Here is an 18,644-nt window from a genome sequence, read left to right as displayed (position 1 = left end):
GCCCCAGGATGAATTACTGCTGTTCCTTTCTGCTCGAAAAACGGGGAGGGGGAACAAGACAGTCAATGAAGAGCCAGCTTCTCTGGACTCCTGGGGGAAGAAAAAAGCGAGCCCAATTCCATTTGAAGGCACGTCCTAATTTCTTCTCCTTGATGGAGCTGAGACGATCTGCTTCTCCATGGTTCAAATCACATCTCCACCTCCCCATTGCTAAGGAACAACAGTAGGAGCTCCTCTCAGTGCTTGATAGTCGCCTGCATGTGCAGAGCAAATGCAGATGTAGGATCTTGGCCTACATGTGTCAACTCACTGACCTAGTGACAACAAGTTGGTGTTACCAGCAAGAGTTTTGTGAATGGCCAGTGTTCATAATGTTGTGACCTTCTGCATTTAATTTCCCACTGATCTTACTGTTTACAATTCCCCTACCAGTCATGTGTACTTTAAATATACCAGAAATTCTAGATGACACTCCTGGCTTTCCTTCACAATGGGAGTGTAGGTCATTTATGCATACAAATTTGAATCACTTATGCACAGAATCCAGAGGCTCCCTTAATATGAAAGTAAACAATTTTAACTCAATTGGCATAATTTGCTGTTACAGATAGATAAGTATAAAAAAACTGAAGAGAAGGTGTCTCACCAGTCGCTTCCCTCTCTTTATTTCATTGACTACTGAAGCCACATCGAACCTTATGTCAAGACTGTCTGAGCTATGTTCATCAGATTCCACAAATCCCGAGGAATACAACTATAAATAAAAGCAGAGATAAGACAACAACTTCTTAAAATTAAGAAGTGTCAAAACGAACCAATAAAAACTATTATCAAGCACAAGCCGAAGACTTAATTTGGCATTTTCTCAGATATGCACAGGAGGTCATAATAATAATAATAAAATATTTATTTGTATCCCACCTCTCCCTTTAAGGATCAAGGCAAGTTATTACTAACCCCCCAAACTTTCATCAACTATTCACTGGTCTACCTGTGGTCATGTTGTCATTGTTAATGTGCCTGTGTCATAGCTGTTAACTTGTATTTATTAGCCTGTTGGCACTAGTACCATTTTTCATACCCTACTGCCACCACGACCCATGCCACAGAAAACTGACCTGTGTCTCTCTCCTCTTTGTAAAAACCAAAATTAAAGCCATGTAGTATCTGGTAAAAGGCTACTAGCTCTCCAGGGAGCTTCCAGGAAATGCTAATGGCAGAATTGTTCTACCCTGAGGGAAGTCCAGGAAAATCCAAAGAAACAAGGTGAAAGCAATTAAAAGGTGCATAAGCAACTCACTTATACTTGTGTATTATTGCTTAATTCTCTCAATGTGCAAATACAAGCTGCCACATGACTTGTGTCATGAAAGAAATTTTAGACTGAGGGAGGCTACTTCTAGGTGTGGCAGCAGCAGTAGAGGATTTACAGGTCATGATACTATTTTTTTAACATAAAAGAAAGAAAAATGGACCCAAATACCCCAGAAATGTAAAGTTATACATAAAAATCAATATAAGTAACAATTTTGCTGATATTATGTAGTATTTACACATTAATGTTAGGGGAGGTTGCAACTAATAAGGTAATTACTCTCCACATTAATGCAATATCAACATGTTATGAATAAACATGTTAATTTAACAAGTTATTTCGAAGCACTGATGGTTACTCATCCAGGAAGAATAGCCATTCTAGACAGCATTAATAAAACTTGCTAATTTCAAAATAGGATTGTGTATTTAAATCATGAAAAAAAATCTGTCAGCGAGATCATCATGAATATTAATTATACAGCCTCCAATTATATTTTTGGTGTTACTGTTGTGTGCCTTCGTTTCCAATTTATGGCGACCCTATCATGTTTTTTTCTTTGCAAGTTTCTTCAGAGGGGGTTTACTATTGCCATCATCTGAGGCTGAATGAGTGTGATTTGCCCAAGGTTACCCAATGGTTTACACAATCAGGATTCAAACCTTGGCCTCCAGAGTCATAGCACTACACCATGTGGGCTGTCATAGAATTGTATTCTATGAATATACTAGTGGCAGTTTACGGAGTTGGGAAATGACCCTTTCCGCAGGTGAAGTAAATAAATTGCACACTTTCCCTCTCTCAGTGTAGAGATAGAGGAGGTCAATGAATAGAAAGCTGAACATGAGTCAACTGTGAGATGCTGCAGCTAAAAAGGCCAATGAGATTTTAGGCTGCATCAATAGAAGTATAGTGTCTAGATTAAAGGAAATAATAGTGCCACTCTATTCTGCTTTCGTCAGGTCCCACCTGGAATATTGTGTACAGTTCTGGGCACCTCAATTCAAAAAGGACACTGAAAAACTGGAGCGTATCCAAAGGAGATTGACTAAAATGGTGAAGGGCCTGGAAACTATGTTCTATGAGGAATGGCTTAGGAGCCTGGAGAAGAGAAGGTTAAGAGGTGATATGATAGCCCTCTTTAAGTATTTGAAGGGATGTCATATTGAGGATGGAGCAAGCTTGTTTTCTGCTCCTCCAGAGACTAGGACCTGGAACAATGGATGCAAGCTACAGAAAAAGAGATTCTTCCTCAACATTAGGAGGAACTTCCTGACAGTAAGGGCTGTTTTACAGTGGAACATACTCCCTTGGAGTGTAGTGGAGTCTCTTTCCTTGAAGGTCTTTAAACAGAGGCTGGATGGCCATCTGTCGGGGATGCTTTGTTTGAGAGTTCCTGCATGGCAGGGGTTTGGATTGGATGGGCCTTGTGGTCTCTTTCAATTCTATGAAAGAATCTGGGAAGAGGGAGCACATCTCAACAAGGAGGAGGAGCCTGGATGTAAATGCAAGGGATATCAACTTTGTAAAAAATAATTTTGCATAAAATATTATAAACATACCATGTAACAATTAAGGTAACAAGCAATAAATAAACAAGAATTGGACAAAGTGAAGTAAGTCAGGGAAGGGGAGTAAAGAAGGATGATAATGGAGAGGAGTATAGGAATGAAGTTCATAACAGGGGAGTGTATTGGTCCTGCATCAAGGCCTTTTACATGACATTATTACAAAGCTCTAAATGATAGGACAGTGGGTTGGCCATATGAGAATTACTGTCAATGTAATCTAAGAATAGAAACCATTTCTCTGTGAATGACTCATGTACCATAGAATTCTTCAATCTGTTCATTCTGTCTGATGGAACTTCAACTTTAACAAACTAAAGATTAAGCTGAAAACAATTCAGAATTCCTTGGTGTACCTATCTTCTAATGATATCTACATCTCTGTATGTAGTAAGGTTATAACAAGTAATAATGTACTTCTATTTTAAAATGATTAAATATAATTCTCCTCATAAGTGATTTAAACTATGATTAAAACTGAAGCGATTAAAATAATTATCTAAATCAATTAAATTATAAAACATGTATATTTCTGAATTTTATTTTAATGAACATAAAATAAACTTAAGATCTGTTTGCTGTTCTGTCTTCCTAGAAGTTAAAGGGGTGTTCAACAATACTCCATTCAAAACTGAAGTGAAACAGTGAAGCAGTGTCAATTTATTGAAATCAAATTTCCATAACCTAGTCTGTTCACAGAACACAATCTGAAGGTGTATAAATAGTATTCATGGTGATAATTTGACCTAGACTTTTTTCACTTCTTGTTTAAGAAAATTCTAAAATCTGATTTACATTTTGAAATCTGATTTAATTTTGTTTCAATGTGGAAAGTTTAAGATATTTAGATTTTAAAAAAATGATTTTTATCAACCCTGAGTAGAACAAGTATGGGATACCTGTTGACAAAGAAGGCCTTTCAACTATCTATACCATCTCTGAAAACTATGGCTAAATTTGGCAATGTAAGGGTAGAAAGAGCCACCTTATACTTAGCCATATATCCAATAGTCCATCCCATAGCTCTCTTTCCTCGGTTTCTCCTCTGATCATGTCTGGAAAATAACCACACCATTCACTTTCAGCAGCTTAATGCTGTCTTTTACCACCATTCAGCAGATTCAACCAACCTTTCAGATTTCTAAAATAAAAATTTAGACCGACCACAACTGCCCACTCCTTTCCAAGATACACAATAGAGTTCCAGTAAAAAACAAAAAAAAATTTAAACTGTTAAATTTTTGGAACACTGTTAAACATTGAGGTGTTTAGAAGGATCTCACACCAGATATGACATTTTGGGTTAGTGCTACAAACCTCATAAAGAAATGGATTGGTACACAACAAAAAGGTGCAATTCGCCTTGAAAGAGCAATCTGAATTTCTTTCACTTTCTAGTTAATCATTTTGAACACAGAACACTTTTGTAAAGCTCACCAAACAGTCCTGATGAACTGCAAGATTTTGTTCTTCAGCAACATACATAATGGCACCGTCCTCGTCTTGGGGACAAAATGCACATTGTCTTCTTACCATCTTCGCCATTATCAAAGTCCACTGGGGAAAATTACCTTAGAAAGGGATTTTAATGATGAACATAAAACTAGTTAAAAGCACCAAGAAAATATTCAACTAAAATACAGTGGGACTTTGTTATCCTCTAGGGCTTGGTTCCAGGATCCCCCATGGATAACTGAATCTGTGGATGCTCAAGTCCCATTAAATATAATGGCAAAGCAAAATGGTGTCCCTTATATAAAATGGAAAATCAAGGTTTGCTATTTAGAATTTTTAAATGATTATTTTAAAGTCATGGTTACTTGAATCTGTGGATAAAAAATCCATGGATAAGGAGAGCCAACTTTATTTTCAAACAGTTTTAAATCTGTCCATGACTTAGACCAGCCCCCCCCCCCAGAGATTTCTCCTCTCCAGTTAAGATATAATGTCTCTCCTCTGTTTTTGCAGGGGATCCATTCTTCCCTCCCCCCCCCCTCCCATGGAAATTCGCCTATATTCAAGACCATTGGCTTGAATGGTGGTGTGCTCCCACCCCATTTTGTCCCTCTCTGTTTGCCACAGACTTCAAGTCTGTGAAAATGGAGGGGCGACTGTATCTACAACTCTCCTGTATCCTATCACAAACAGCTTTTGCATCTCATATTCCAAAGTGGCTGTCCATGAGGATGGAAAAAGGTAAAAAAAGAAAGCCAAGGCTAAAAGGATAGTCCTGTCAGAGCACTGGAGCAATTTTTCTTGGGGATTTTTTAAAGTTTAACTTTTATTGTTAACACAAACAATCTAATTTACAATCAAAATAATATACCACCAAAGATAAAAAAAAACCAAGGGGGAAAAAAAGAAAGAAACAATTTTTAGAGAGGGAAAAAGAAAAAAGACATAGGATTAATATACAATTTAAAAAACAACACTATTAAAAACATACCAAAAGTGAACAACAAAATGAGTTGAAAGTATGGGCAATATTAAAATGATTTAAGACTACACTTAAAAGATAAAATACCATTAAAAGACAAAAAACAATGAAAGCAGTTCAATATAAAAATAACACAGCACTCTCAGCCCATTCTTTAAAATCTATTTATTTGAATTTATATCCCAAACAGGATTCAAGGCAGTTTTCCATTTTAAAAGCCTGCTGGAATAAAAATAAAAAACCTGCATGTGACAGTAGTAGGGTGATTTCAGGGCCCAGGCAGGCTCATATATTGGGATATGATCTGCCAGATAGCCTGGTCCTGAGCTACGTAGGGCTGTGGGACTGGGGCAAAGTGTAAAAGAGTAAGATGCAGATTGTGACCCTGGCCATATCTTCAAAGAACTGTGTGAGATGACACAGGTCTTGCAAGTGACTGGTAGTCAAGTAGCCTATCAAGGAGTTTCTTAACAATGATGTGTGAAAGCAATAAATCCGATCACCAAAAGCCAGTGTCCTTGGAGATAAAATCTTCTTTGAAGAGATTCCTGTTGTTATATGTACATGCAGTTGTGAGGACTCATGTAGTGTGCCAAGAAACAATGATCTTTGTTCATATTTCTGTGAATGGAGTGGAATTTGTGTGTATGTGTGTGTATCAAAGTTCAGCTGCTTCTCTTTCCAATCTTACCTTGAAATATTTTTTGTTCAAGAACTGCTGCTTCTAAGGTCAGCTTGTACAGTCAGAAACTGTATGTCATGGAGCCTTCAAATACTTTGTAACTGGTTTTGCGATTTTACCATTTCTAATGCCAGATTTGTGTTTGTTTATCCTTTTCTGTAGAAACTGTCCACTCAGTCCAATGGAGAGTGCAGAGGGGCATTGCTGACTGAGACTTGGGATAAAGAATGACACAGGCTGGACATTTGAATGACCATTTATAATTTTCTTAAGAGGACTAAATATTTGTCTTAAGCGATGGTTTGAATCCCTACCCAACCACAGAAATCCACTAAATCAACACACCCTTAGCTTCAGAAAAAGGCAAACCACACACTCTCAGCCTTAGGGAAAAGCAATGTCAACCCTCTTCTAAATGAATCTTGCCAAGAAAACCCTAAGATAAGGTCACTGTCACCACCACCACAACGGCATTAACACAATAAGAATTTTGAAATTAGTTTTCTGGTCAACACAGCTATTCCTGTATTCTGATAATTTAACTAGTGACATGGTTTTAACCACAGCACATCAAACCCTAACGTAACCATAAACAGATCAAACTACAAACAGGTACCATAAACATATTGCTGTTACAAAAACAGCAAACAATCCTGACCGTAACTTGTTTTAATATATAATCACACATTTCTTAAGTTATACACACAAAAGGGCCTATAACTACACTGCTGCAGCCAATGGAGGAGAAAAAAGAGCAAAAGGAAAAGGGGGGGGGGGGGAGACAGCAGCAACAGCTGTGGGCAAAGCCATTTCCCCAATGCTGGAAATCAGACAAGACTGGACATGTCCAGGGTGCTATCACAGAATGAACAGCACAGAAATGTAGAAACTCATGCTATACCGTTTTTTAAATTTTTTTACACCCATCAGCCTTAGCTAACAAGGCCAATTGTGTAAGGGGCTGTGGGTGATGTTGTCCAAAACATCTGGAAAGTATTAGGTTGCTTACCTTCAGATCAGAGTATCAGATTCAGCTAGGAAAGCTCATTCAAATTCCCAGTAGGCTGCTAAGCTCAATGGTCTCGATAAAATGAGGCAAGCATCTTGAACACAACTCTGGGCTGTTTGGAAGAAGGTGAAGATAAAAGAATTACTCTGTCAGCTTTATTTCATAAGATAAGAGATGCAAAAGCCTATTCTAACTGGACTATCTCCTTCTTCCCTGCGCAAGGTCACTTACTACATCTGGCTTATAGCAAAGATTCCAAGTCAGGGGGAAAAACAGTCTAAGAATTTGATTTTGGCTCCTGCAAGGAATTCTCCACAGGTAAGGATACGGATGACTTGGGAGATATGGATATTTTTCATTATTATTTTTTTTAAAGTATGTTACTTGTAAACTACCCTGAAGATATTCTGAAATGTGTGATATAAATAATTAAGAAACTCAACCAGGTAATCTATGTTTATAATTTATTTATTTTTTAAAAAAATCAAAGCTGAATAAGACTGTTAATGGGCTACCAAAATATCATTAGAAAAGCAAGGTTTTCAATCCTTAAGATAAGGGAATGTCTCTTTAACCTCTCTGTCTCCATTCTAAGTTTGGTAAAGCCCAGCACTATGAAGCTGATGAACCAGAAAGGTTGAGATATTTTTATATAATTGTTTTTTTGTGGGTTTTTGGGCTATATGGCCATGTTCTAGAAGCATTTGTTTCTGACATTTTGCCAGCATCTGTGGCTGACATCTTCAGAGAAGATGCTTTCTCTGAAGATGCCAGCCAGAGATGCTGGCGAAACATCAGAAACAAACACGTCTAGAACATGACCACACAGCCCAAAAACCCACAAAAAACTATGGATGCCGGCCATGAAAACCTTCAACTTCACATCTTATATAATATTTTGGTGGCCCAAGTAATGGCTTTTAAATGTAAATTACTATAATTTCCCCATGGTCATCATAATTCTTGAAGAATAACAGCATCCGTGTCAGCAGCTGAAACTTCAAGACTATCCCTGTACCTAGGTGAAGCTCTGCATACCATCCTGAAATGCAACTGCATTCATCCACACTGCTAACTAACATCTCCAGATCATCTGTGCATCAAAGCGCTGTTGTGGTTCTGTGCCTTGAAGTCAATTCTGACTTATGGTGATTCTATCCTAGGGTTTTCTTGGCACAATATATTCAGAGGAGGCTTGCCACTCTCTTCCTAGAAGGCTGAAAGAGAGTGAGTTGTGCAAAGTCTCTGAGTGGGTTTCCAAGACAGAGCCAGGATTCAAATCCCGATTTGTTCTTCTGGTCCAGTGGAGCCTATGAAAATGAGTGAGACTGTAGCAGGGAAGTAGCTACTTCTCCTCAAGGGAACTGAGGACTGAAACACACACTGCTAAATAAATGAAATAGTTTTGAGTCTGCTTTAACTGTTCTGGCTCAATGCTATACAAGTCTGGGAACTGTAGTTTTGAGACACTCAACCTTCTTTGTTGAGAGAGCTCTGGTGCCACAACAAACTACAGCTCCCAAAATTCCCTAGCATTGAGCCAGAGCAGTTAAAGTGGTTTCAAGATGGATTATTTCTGCAGTCTGTTTTGGTCCCAAGTTCTAAAACACACACTGCAGAATAAATAATCCAATTTGAGACTGCTTTAACTGTCCTAGCTCAATGCTAGGGAATCCTGGGAACAGTAGTTTTGAGAAAGATTGAACTTTCTCTGCTAGAAGGCTCTAGTGCCACAATAAACTACAATTCCCAGGATTTCCTAGCACTGACCCAGAGCAGTTAAAGCGGTCTCAAACTGGATTATTTCTGCAGTGTGCTTTGGACCTAGTTCTGATAGCCAGTGTACAGAGATATGTTGCTTTGGTTCAGTAAGGATAGAGGAATTTAAAATGTTAATATGGCATCTTGACTTCAGGGCTCCTGGCGGTTAAAGCTGTTTCAAACTGCAGTGTCTTTTGAACTGCAAACAGTCCACAAAAGCAAGGGAAATTGCTCTGAAAGCTTTGCTTCCTGCAGCAGTGAATTCTTAAGACTCAGGAGGAGGAAGGAAGGAAGGAAGGAAGGAAGGAAGGAAGGAAGGAAGGGTGGGGATAATGTGAAAGTGAAACTTGGGAGCCTTTCCTGCTCCACCTCAACCAACATTTTTTGGATTGGTCCTGGTTGCAGAGCAGGTTTCTTTGATTTAGGAGAAAAGAGGGTGGGGATAACGGGAAAGTGGAAGCTGGGAGCCTTTCCTGCTCCGCCTCCATTAGCCTTGTTTTTGTATGAATCCTGGTTGCAGAGCAGGGTGTGGCGAAGGGGTCTGAGTGTTGGACTGGGGCAGCTGTCCATAGAAACCTACTGGGCAAGCCACCCTATCTCAGCCTCAGGAGTCATTGATCTACACGATTGCTAGAGGAAGGCAGCTTGATGTAATGGTTTGTGTGATGCACGATGACTTTGGAGGGTTTGTATCCCAGCTTGGCCATGGAAACCCGCTGGGGGACCCTGGGTTAGTCACACTCTCTCAGCCTTAGAGGAGGGCAAAGGCCCCTCTGAACAAATCTTGCCAAAAACAAACAAACCAACCCCCAAACAAAGCCATGCTATGTCTGCCTTAGGGTCGGCATAAATGGACAATGTCCTGAAGGCACCCAGCAACGCAGGGCCTGGCTTTGAGAAACAAAACGCATCTGAGGAAGTAGATCTAAGTCTAGCAAAGCTCCTGTTGCCAACTTCTTCTTTTCAGTGAGTCTCAACAGGCCGATTCCACAGACTAAGAGGGATATATCTTTGAATACTACTAATAATAATATGCCTCTGAGGAAGCACTCTGAAGCCTCGGAAAGGTGCCCCTGCCCCCTTCTTTCTTTCCCTCAGGGAGCCTCACAGGGGCTGCAAGGTCTCCCTTCAGACTGACACGAAGGGAGGCGCAATCAATCTGCTTTAACCTTCAGTGACGACAGCTCTCTCGCTTCTACTCCAACAGGGCTGTTTCCGTTGCTCCAAGGAGGAGGGGCTGAGATGGCGACCCTCCTCCTCCTCCAGCCTCCACGAAGCCCAGAGAGACCTGCGGAGGGCCAAAGAGGAACAAGCCCAAGTCCGTGGAAGAAGACAAGGAGCCAAGTCCAGGTCCGAAGGGCTTCTTGGCCAAACGGGGGACGACGACGACGACGACGACGCTCCCCCTCCGTCCCTCGACCCTCCGCTCGCGCCTCCTTACCGTTTCCCTCGGAGGAGCCGCCGGAAGCAGGGCCAAGGCGGCCACCGTCCCCCCCCCCCAGTTCCTCGTGCACGAACCACTTCCGCTCCCTCCGAAGCCCCTACAAACTGAACCTGTTTTCGGCGACGTCACCGGGCATGCGCCTTAGAGCGAGGGAGAGAACGAGAGCGGGGCCTTGACGTCACAGCAGCGCCCCGCCCCCTGCTCTTCTCTCTTTCGGCTGAGGAAGGCGGGGCCTAGATGTCTCCTGCTCTACTCTTTCGGTTGAATGGGGCGGGGCCTTGACGTCACACCGTCTCGCTCACTTTTTTCTCCCTCCCCTCCTAGCTGAACAGGGCTGGGTCTTAAAGCCACAGCGCCCCTCCCCTGGCTCTTAGAGGAAAGGGTTGCCTTTCACACGGAAACGGGGACTTTTCAGAGCTTTTGGTGTGATTTTGGTGCCTGGCTCTATTTCAGTGCATTTTGGGTGACTTTTGCCCATTTCAGCTCCAGCCCTGACTCTGAGAGCGAGGCTGGCTACAGAGCAACCAACCCTTTGGAGTGTCACACACTAATAGTTTTCAGCCAATCAGAGAGAGGACTGGAGAGTGGTCGCCGCCCCCGCCCTCAGGAAATGCTCTCTCTCTCTCTCTCTCTGTCTCAGCCCGACTCACTCTTAAGTCTAGCTTTCCTAGACTTAACCGTACTTCCTCAGGTGCATGGGAATTGTAGTTCATTGTGGAACCAGAGCGCTTTCTCACAAAACTACAATTCCCAGGGTTCCCTAGCACAGCCAGGGCAGCTAAAGCAGTCTCAAACTGGATTATTTCTGCAGTGTGTCTTGGACCCAACTCAGGCTGCATCTTCACTCCAGACTCCAGAGACAATCCAGTTTCATACCATTTTAACTGCCATGGCCCAGTGCTATGAAATCCTGGGAATTGTAGTTTGTTGTCACACCAGAGTTTGCTGAGAGAGAAGGTTAAATGTCTCAGAAAACTAGAATTCCCAGGATTCCCTAGCACTGAGCTATGGCAATTAAAAGGGTGTCAAACTGGACTTATTTCTGCAGTGCAGTTGCAGCCGAACACGTTTCTATTTGGCACAAAGCTCCCTGGACCCCATTATTATTATTATTATTATTATTAACCTTTATATATAAAGCGCTGTAAATTTACACAGCACTGTACATACAATCTTTTAGTTAGACGGTTCCCTGCCCTCAGGCTTACAGTCTAAGAAGACACGACACAAAAGGAGAAGGGAGTGGTGGTGGGGAATGGGATCAGGTCCAGCAGTTTTCCTCCACCTCCAAGGCCTGGACCAAGGCAGATGGACTGGAGGAAGGGCTTGGCTTCTTAATGTATGGTTAAAAGGAGGCTTCCTGGGTCAGAGAGGGGCTAGCCTCTGGGAATGCTTCTCTAAACAATATAGTCTTTAACTCAGTTTTGAAACTGGATAGAGAAGTGATGAAGTGTGCATGTGGGGGAAGAAGGTTCCAGGAGTAAGGGGCAGCAAGCCAGAAGGGATGGATTCGGGAGGGGGCAGTGGTAGTCCTACATTGTGACAGGAGACCTTGACTACAAGAGCTGAGGGTGCGAGTAGAAATGTAAGGAGAAAGAAGGTCAGATAAGTAAGGAGAGGCTTTGAAAGTCAATAATAAAAGCTTGTACCGGATGTGGAAGGGGAAGGGGAGCCAATGAAGGGAGGAGAAAAGAGGAGAAACATGGTCAAAGCGACGAGCGGATGTGACAATATGGGCAGCTGAATACTGGACAGAGATTCAAGAATGGAGGTGTGAAAGAGGAAGCCCTGTCAGAAGGAGGTTACAATAATCTAGTCGCGAAACCACTAGGGCATGGACCAGAGTCTTGGCAGTAGAGATTGAGAGGAATGGATGGATCTTGGCAATGTTGAGGAGAAAGAATCTACAGGCCTTGGCAGTGGCCTGGATCTGGGGAATAAATGACAGAGAAGAGTAAAAAATGAAGCCAAGACTGCGGGCTTGATGAACCGGTTGAATAGAAGTCAAGGGTGGGTTTAGGTGGAAAGACAAGAAGCTCAGTCTTAGACATGTTGAGCTTCAAGCGCCGAAGCCGCATCCACTGAGAGATGGCAGTCAGACAAGAAGAAACTTGCTGTTCAAGCCCCATCGAAAGGTCAGGGGTGGAGAGATACAGCTGAGTGTCGTTGGCGTACAGATGATAGGAGAAACCAAAAGAACTGAGGAGTTTACCTAGGGATAGTGTGTATAGAGAGAACAGAAGAGGACCCAAGACAGAGCCCTGGGGAACTCCAACAGATAGCGGAACAGAGGATGAAGTCTGACCACCTGTGACCACTGCAAAAGATCTGTCTGACAAGTAAGATTTAAACCAGTCAAGAGCAGAGTCAGAGAACCCAAGGTCAGAAAGTAAATTCAATTCAAAAAGGACATTGAGAAACTGGATCGTGTCCAAAGGAGGGCAACTAAAATGGTGAAAGGTCTGGAAACATGTCCTATGAGGAATGACTCAGGGAGCTGGGGATGTTTAGCCTGGAGAAGAGAAGGTTAAGAGGTGATATGCTAGCCCTGTTTAAATATTTGAAAGGATGTCATATTGAGGAGGGAGCAAGCTTGTTTTCTGCTGCTCCAGAGAACAGGACCCGGAACAATGGATGCAAGCTACAGGAAAAGAGATTCCACCTCAACATTAGGAAGAACTTCCTGACAGTAAGGGCTTTACGACAGTGGAACACACTCCCTCGGAGTTTAGTGGAGTCTCCTTCCTTGGAGGTCTTTAAGCAGAGGCTAGATGGCCATCTGCTGGGGATGCTTTGATTTGGACTTCCTGCATGGCTGGGGGTTGGACTGGATGGCCCTTGCGGTCTCTTCCAACTCTATGATTCTATGATTCTAAATCAACCAGGAGACAGTGATCAACAGTGTCAAAGGCCGCAGACAAATCAAGAAGAATGAGAATAGAGTAGAGGCCGTTTGTCTTGGCCCGCAAGAGATCGTTTTAGATCTTGGTGAGGGCTGTTTCTGTAGAGTGCCGTGGGCGGAAGCCAGACTGGAAAGGGTCCAGGATGGAGTTGGCTTCAAGAAACTTAATACAGCGAGAATAAACGACCCGTTCTAGGACCTTAGAAAAAAAAGGAAGAAGAGAAATTGGACGATAGCTAGACAAAGAAGAGGGGTCGAGAGAGGGTTTCTTCAGAATTGGGGAAACGAGAGCATGTTTGAAGTCAGAAGGGAAGGAACCCATAGAGAGAGAGAGAGATTAAAGATATAGAGGAGCGAGGGCAGAAGAGAAGGGGCTATAGAGATTAGGAGACGGGAGGGAATAGGATCGAGAGAGCAGGTAGTAGGTTTGGAAGAATTTAGCAGCGTAGAGAGTTCATCCAGAGAAACGGGGAAACCCAGAGTGTTTATTAGTAGAAGGTACTAGGAGGTTAGTGGTAGGGGGCAAGTCGGGAGGAACTATTTCAGATCGAATAGTAGTGACTTTTGTGATGAAGTAGTTGGCGAAATCAGTGGGGGGAAATGATGAGAAGACAGGGGGAGAGGAAGGTTTTAGTAGTGTATTGAAGCAGAACAAACACTGCGGACACCTCTCATTAGCGCATATCAGCGATTTAAAATAGTTCTGTTTTGCCATAGACAGAGCACGTGAAAAAGATAAAAGGATGAATTTATAATGAATGAAATCAGCCAGTTCTCTACTTTTTGCAAAGACGTTCGGCCGCTCGAGAGCAGGACCGGAGGAACCTGATAGTGGGAGTGAGCCAGAGCTGAGGCCTAGACATAGGGGAAGACATGCGTACAGATAACAGGAGCAAAGCTGTGGAGAGTTGAAGAAAGAGTGGAATTAAATAAAGACATTGCTGAATCAGCAGAGTCCCCAAGATCAAGAGAAGAGAGAGGTGAATTCAAAGTCTGACTGAGATGGTCAGAGTTAACAGACTGGACAGTACGACAAGGAGGTGGGATATAAGTAAAAGAAATTAAATGATGGTCAGACAATGGAAAATCAGATGCCAGGTAGTCGGAAATGACACATTTAGCTGCAAGAATTAGGTCGAGACAGTGACCAGAAGAATGGGTTGAGGAGTTAGAATGAGGCTGAAGGCCAAAAGAAGCAAACAGGGAGCTAAGGCGAGATGAAGACGGATTGTTGGGATTGTCAAGGTGAATATTAAAGTCACCTAGGATCAGAGAAGGGACTGTATCAGATAGAAAAAACGTCAGCCAAGATTCAAAGTCAGATAGGAACTGGCTAGCAGAACCAGGAGGGCGATAGATGACAGCAACCCGGAGCTGTAAAGGAAAAAAGAGTCGAATACAGTGAGACTCGAATGAAGAGAAACAATAGCTTCATCTCAAAATAAACATCTTAAAAGTATTAGAAGGACTGAAAGATTCTTTGGTTGGTTTTAATGGTAATTTTGAGGTTGAAATAAGTTCCAATTATTTTTATTCAATTAGGGCTACGTTTTATTGCCATATTAACATGATGGGGACTTTTCAGGGATTTTGACTGAATATTTGGTGAGATACGGGGGATTTGGTGAGTTTTGGGCCAAACGTTTGGGGAATTATCTTCGAGGCTTGTTGGCAACACTGCAAGAGGGGTGGGTGGGCGGGGAGAATGCTGTTTCTGTGACGTCAGAGCCTTCTGGTCCCGCCCCCGAAGGTGCTTGCTGGACTACAACCCCCATGAACCCTCATGAGAGTCCATAGCTGGGAAGGGACGATGGGAGTTGCAGTCCTGCGGTGGAAAGGCGTTTGAGGCGGGCATTCCGTCCACGGGAGGTTAATATGAGTGTAGGATTCAAAGACCCTTCCAACCGTGTTAGTCTTTGTCTGCTCAAGGCTGCTGTGGAATTCTGGGAGTTGGAGTTTGTTGTGAGGCCCAGAGGGGAGCCTCACTGGTCCTCAGGGTTTTTCAAAATTAAAATTTAATTCCCCCCCCCCCTACATTTCTGTTTTTAAATATATATATATTTTAAAACACCACATTTTACCGAATTTTCACTTTCCCTACATGAAACTATGTATACATTAAGCACATTTAGGCTTGTGTATGATACTGTAATGGAAAGATATACACTCCTCCCTCCATATTTGCGGCCTTGATTGATCACGGAGTTTATTAATATGTGCGCTCTAGATATATCTAGGTCCTCCAGCAAAACTCTATGGTCAACTTTAACCAAAAGGGACCTGGAGATTCCTAGAGAGAATACTCTACAAGGCCTTTGTAGCTCTTCCAGTGCAGTTCTATGGCCAGTCTATCGGACGTTGACCACAGAGTTGCACTGGAGGACCTACAGCTTCCCAGAGAGGTGTCCTCTCAGGTTAAAAATTGTGTTTTTGTTATCTGTGGTTTTTCCACATTCACGGGGGTCTTGTGCCCTTAACCCTAGCAAATATGGAGGGACAAGTGTAATTTTAATTTGTTGTTTATGTCACAGCAGCTATTACCATGACGTTCCGTGATATGTGGGAATTTATGATTAAATTAGACCAAAAGGCATGACTAAGATTCCTGTATGGGGTGGGATGGGAGACAGGAGGTCAATCAACGCCAGCCTGAGAATGACTGAAAGAAGCTGGTAGCGTGAGCTTTTGTGGACTTGAGCCTACTTCCAAACATGCATCTGAGGAGGTAGGCTCAACGAAAGCTCAGGCTCCTAGCCTCTTTATTTCAGTTACCATGTATACTTGACTATAGGTCGACTTCATGTGTACGTCGAGGGCAAATTTTGGGGCCCAAATTATGGATTTTGATGTGACCCATGGATAGGTCAAGGGTAAAACTTAAGAGTGACATGTAACAAAGGATCCAAAGAATGAAGCAAGGGAAAACAATGCCAATGAACTTACAAAATTCCAGCAGTTCACACTAAAGGCTGGATGGATAAGAGAGTAAAGGGAGGCCAGTGCTTCCAGGACAGATTATGCTCTTACCTTTCACCAGGGGATGATGGCTCCTTCTTTTAAATAAGAGTTAAGGTACAGTACGTACACTGACCTGTGGATAAGTCAACTCAAGTTTTTTGGGTTAATTTTTTACCTAAATTTCCAGACTTATACATGAGTGTATACAGTAGTCTCAAAGGTGCTACAAAATCCCTTTGCATACCTATTACTGTGTAGATTAAGATTTGTGCTGTTTGCTTTTGGTCCCATCCTCCAATGTCTCCCCAAAATTTCTAGCTGGGAGTATACACCTCTTCTGCAACCGCCCCCCCCCCCCTTTCATTTCTGCCCATGCTTTCATTTTAAATCGGGGGTTAGGAACTGTGGGGCATGAGTTGGTCAAGTGCTCTATTATTTTTTACATTTTTAAAACAGTTAAAAGATGGGGTAAACATCCATTTTGGGATCTGACCTCAATAAACAACACTGACATTGGAATAAAAAGCTACATTTAGGTAAAATTAGCAAAAAAAATGTTAAAAATATAATTTAAGTAGACCTTAGGTACCAAAGTTGCCTACATTATAGTAGTTAGCCTGTCCATCCTCTCCCTTAGCCCTTCCTTACATCTGGGATTCCTTAAGAGAGCAGGAGTTACAGGAAGTCATTTGGGAGAAAGGTGGCATACAAATGAATAAATAAATTCTATGCCAAGATTAATTGACTGGACGTCTAATCCTTCCCATTTCGGACACCATTCCCATTTGTTTTCTATGGGGCAATTAGGTTCCAAATAAGCCTTTTGGCACAAATAGTATGGGATTTCCCTCCAATCCTAATTGCTGGTCAGATACTGGATGCAAGGATGCTGCCCACATATGGCCCTGCCAGCCTCTAGTCTGATCACCCGAGAGATAGGGCTGGGTTCTAATTGTGCTAATAACAAGGCAGCAATCTCAAGACTGCTGTGGGGTGAAGAAGCTGCAAGCTCAATGGCAAAACAGAGGCTCTGCATGCAGAAAGTCCCAGTTTCAACCCTTGAACCTCTCCGGGGGGGGGGGGGGGCGCACACACCATGGAGAGGTACTGCCAACAAGTGAAGACAATATGAAGTTACATGAAAATAATGTGTGTGTTTTTTAATTGAAAACTATTGCCATAACAGCTATCATGTACAAAAAAATCAAGGTAATGTACAACAGTGAAAGCCATAATATATATATAAACCATAGCTAACACCGGTAAAGTGTAAAGAAATCAATAGCCATAGAACCCAATGAAAAGCATAATTAATGGTTTTAAATCAAGGGTTTTAAAGTTTCCAACATCCATCTAACTTGTAGTTATATGCTCTGCTTCTGGAAAGAGGGGATTGTAGGGAGAGGGGACCAACACAAAAAAGTTCCTCTAGGTATCACATTTAGGGCCTCGCAGATTAGTAAAGAGAAATTTAAACCAGTTTGAACAGCAAACTGGCCGTCAATGCAATTATTTCCACAGTGACAGCACTGAGGCCAACTGTACAATAATCTACAGTGAACTGGTCTGAACACACTTATCTTGTCTGATTCAGACTCAAAGCAGGGTCAAGTCTGGTTATGGAAGACCATCACAGAAGTCCATGTACAAGCAGGAAAGAACCCCACCTGAAACCCTACAGAAACATTGCTCCTGGTCTAGTGTTTACAGTACTATGTGCTGAGTATGGCAACTCTCGCATGCTGAGATGTTCTAGGACCTTTGATGCATGTTTGCGGTAATTTCTTGTTTGTTGTTAGCACACACATCCTCCCCATTTCCTCCTGTGCACACCTTCTCTTTGTTTCTCATTCTTCATATTTCTTCTATCTCGTCAGCATGTTCCTTTTGGGATGCCGATGAAACTTTCTTTGAATACTTTCTACCAAGTAGCATGCAGAACTTATACTTCTATTATCTTCACCATAAAATTTTGCTGTGTATATGAACTACGCACAAGATCTGTGAGTAAACTATTTTATGTTATTTTAAACAAAGACAATGCATCATCTTTTACTGGTCTAATACACATCTGTGGGGGATGGTTGGCTGGTCTCAGTGATCTCAAATGCTCTGCTGGAGATGCTCTGCTGATCAGATTCACCAAATCTCAGTTGTGTCCTTTTGCTACCAGATACGCTAACACTAGGTTAGGTGGAGCACAGGTTTGATCTAGTATTAGCCAAGCTTGCTATGTGCCTGTGATCTTATAGACAGCAATTTACAGTATTGTTATATGACTAGATATCTAAAACAACGCTTTTCTGAGGAGACTGTGTCTTATACAAGAAGCTTAAAAAGTGAGTTTCACATGAAGAGGTGAGTTAAGTCATTCCAGTTCTTGCAATGTGAACAAGATGTTTTTGTTAAGAGTAACTAAGGCGGGTTACAGACCACCCGTTTGGGGCGCGCCTGTAACTGGCCCTTTCCCCGCCGGATCGGGGCCTCAGCTGCCACAGCGGCAGCCTCTGAGGCCCCGATCCGCCACTTTCCAGGCCTGGAAAGGGGTGTCCTTGGGGCTTCATGCCC

General features: G+C 42.3%; 1 protein-coding gene across 4 annotated transcripts in view; it reads right to left on the bottom strand.

Moving 5' to 3' along the window:
• The window catches only part of PHF11 (PHD finger protein 11), a 29,685-nt gene extending 19,330 nt beyond the window's left edge, over positions 1-10,355 (bottom strand). The window contains exons 1-5 of one of the 4 annotated variants that reach the window (XM_089519059.1): positions 10,214-10,355; positions 9,942-10,060; positions 7,012-7,123; positions 4,321-4,454; positions 647-754 (exon numbers count right to left, since the gene is read on the bottom strand). In XM_089519059.1, coding sequence (XP_089375185.1) covers positions 647-754; positions 4,321-4,428 — 216 coding nt within the window. In that variant the 5' untranslated portion in view covers positions 4,429-4,454; positions 7,012-7,123; positions 9,942-10,060; positions 10,214-10,355. Of the gene's footprint in view, positions 1-646; positions 755-3,868; positions 3,939-4,320; positions 4,455-7,011; positions 7,124-9,941; positions 10,173-10,213 lie in introns of those variants that run through there. The other 3 variants (XM_089519060.1, XM_089519057.1, XM_089519061.1) reach the window with 3 other exon arrangements.
• Between the last annotated feature and the right edge of the window lie 8,289 nt (positions 10,356-18,644).

Source organism: Sceloporus occidentalis, unplaced genomic scaffold, assembly GCF_023333645.1.
Source record: "Sceloporus occidentalis isolate IW3139 unplaced genomic scaffold, rSceOcc1.0.p SCAF_4, whole genome shotgun sequence".
NCBI classification, from domain to species: domain Eukaryota; kingdom Metazoa; phylum Chordata; class Lepidosauria; order Squamata; family Phrynosomatidae; genus Sceloporus; species Sceloporus occidentalis.
The sequence above is the reverse complement of the archived record's forward strand: the minus strand, read 5'-3'. Positions and strand labels throughout refer to the sequence as shown.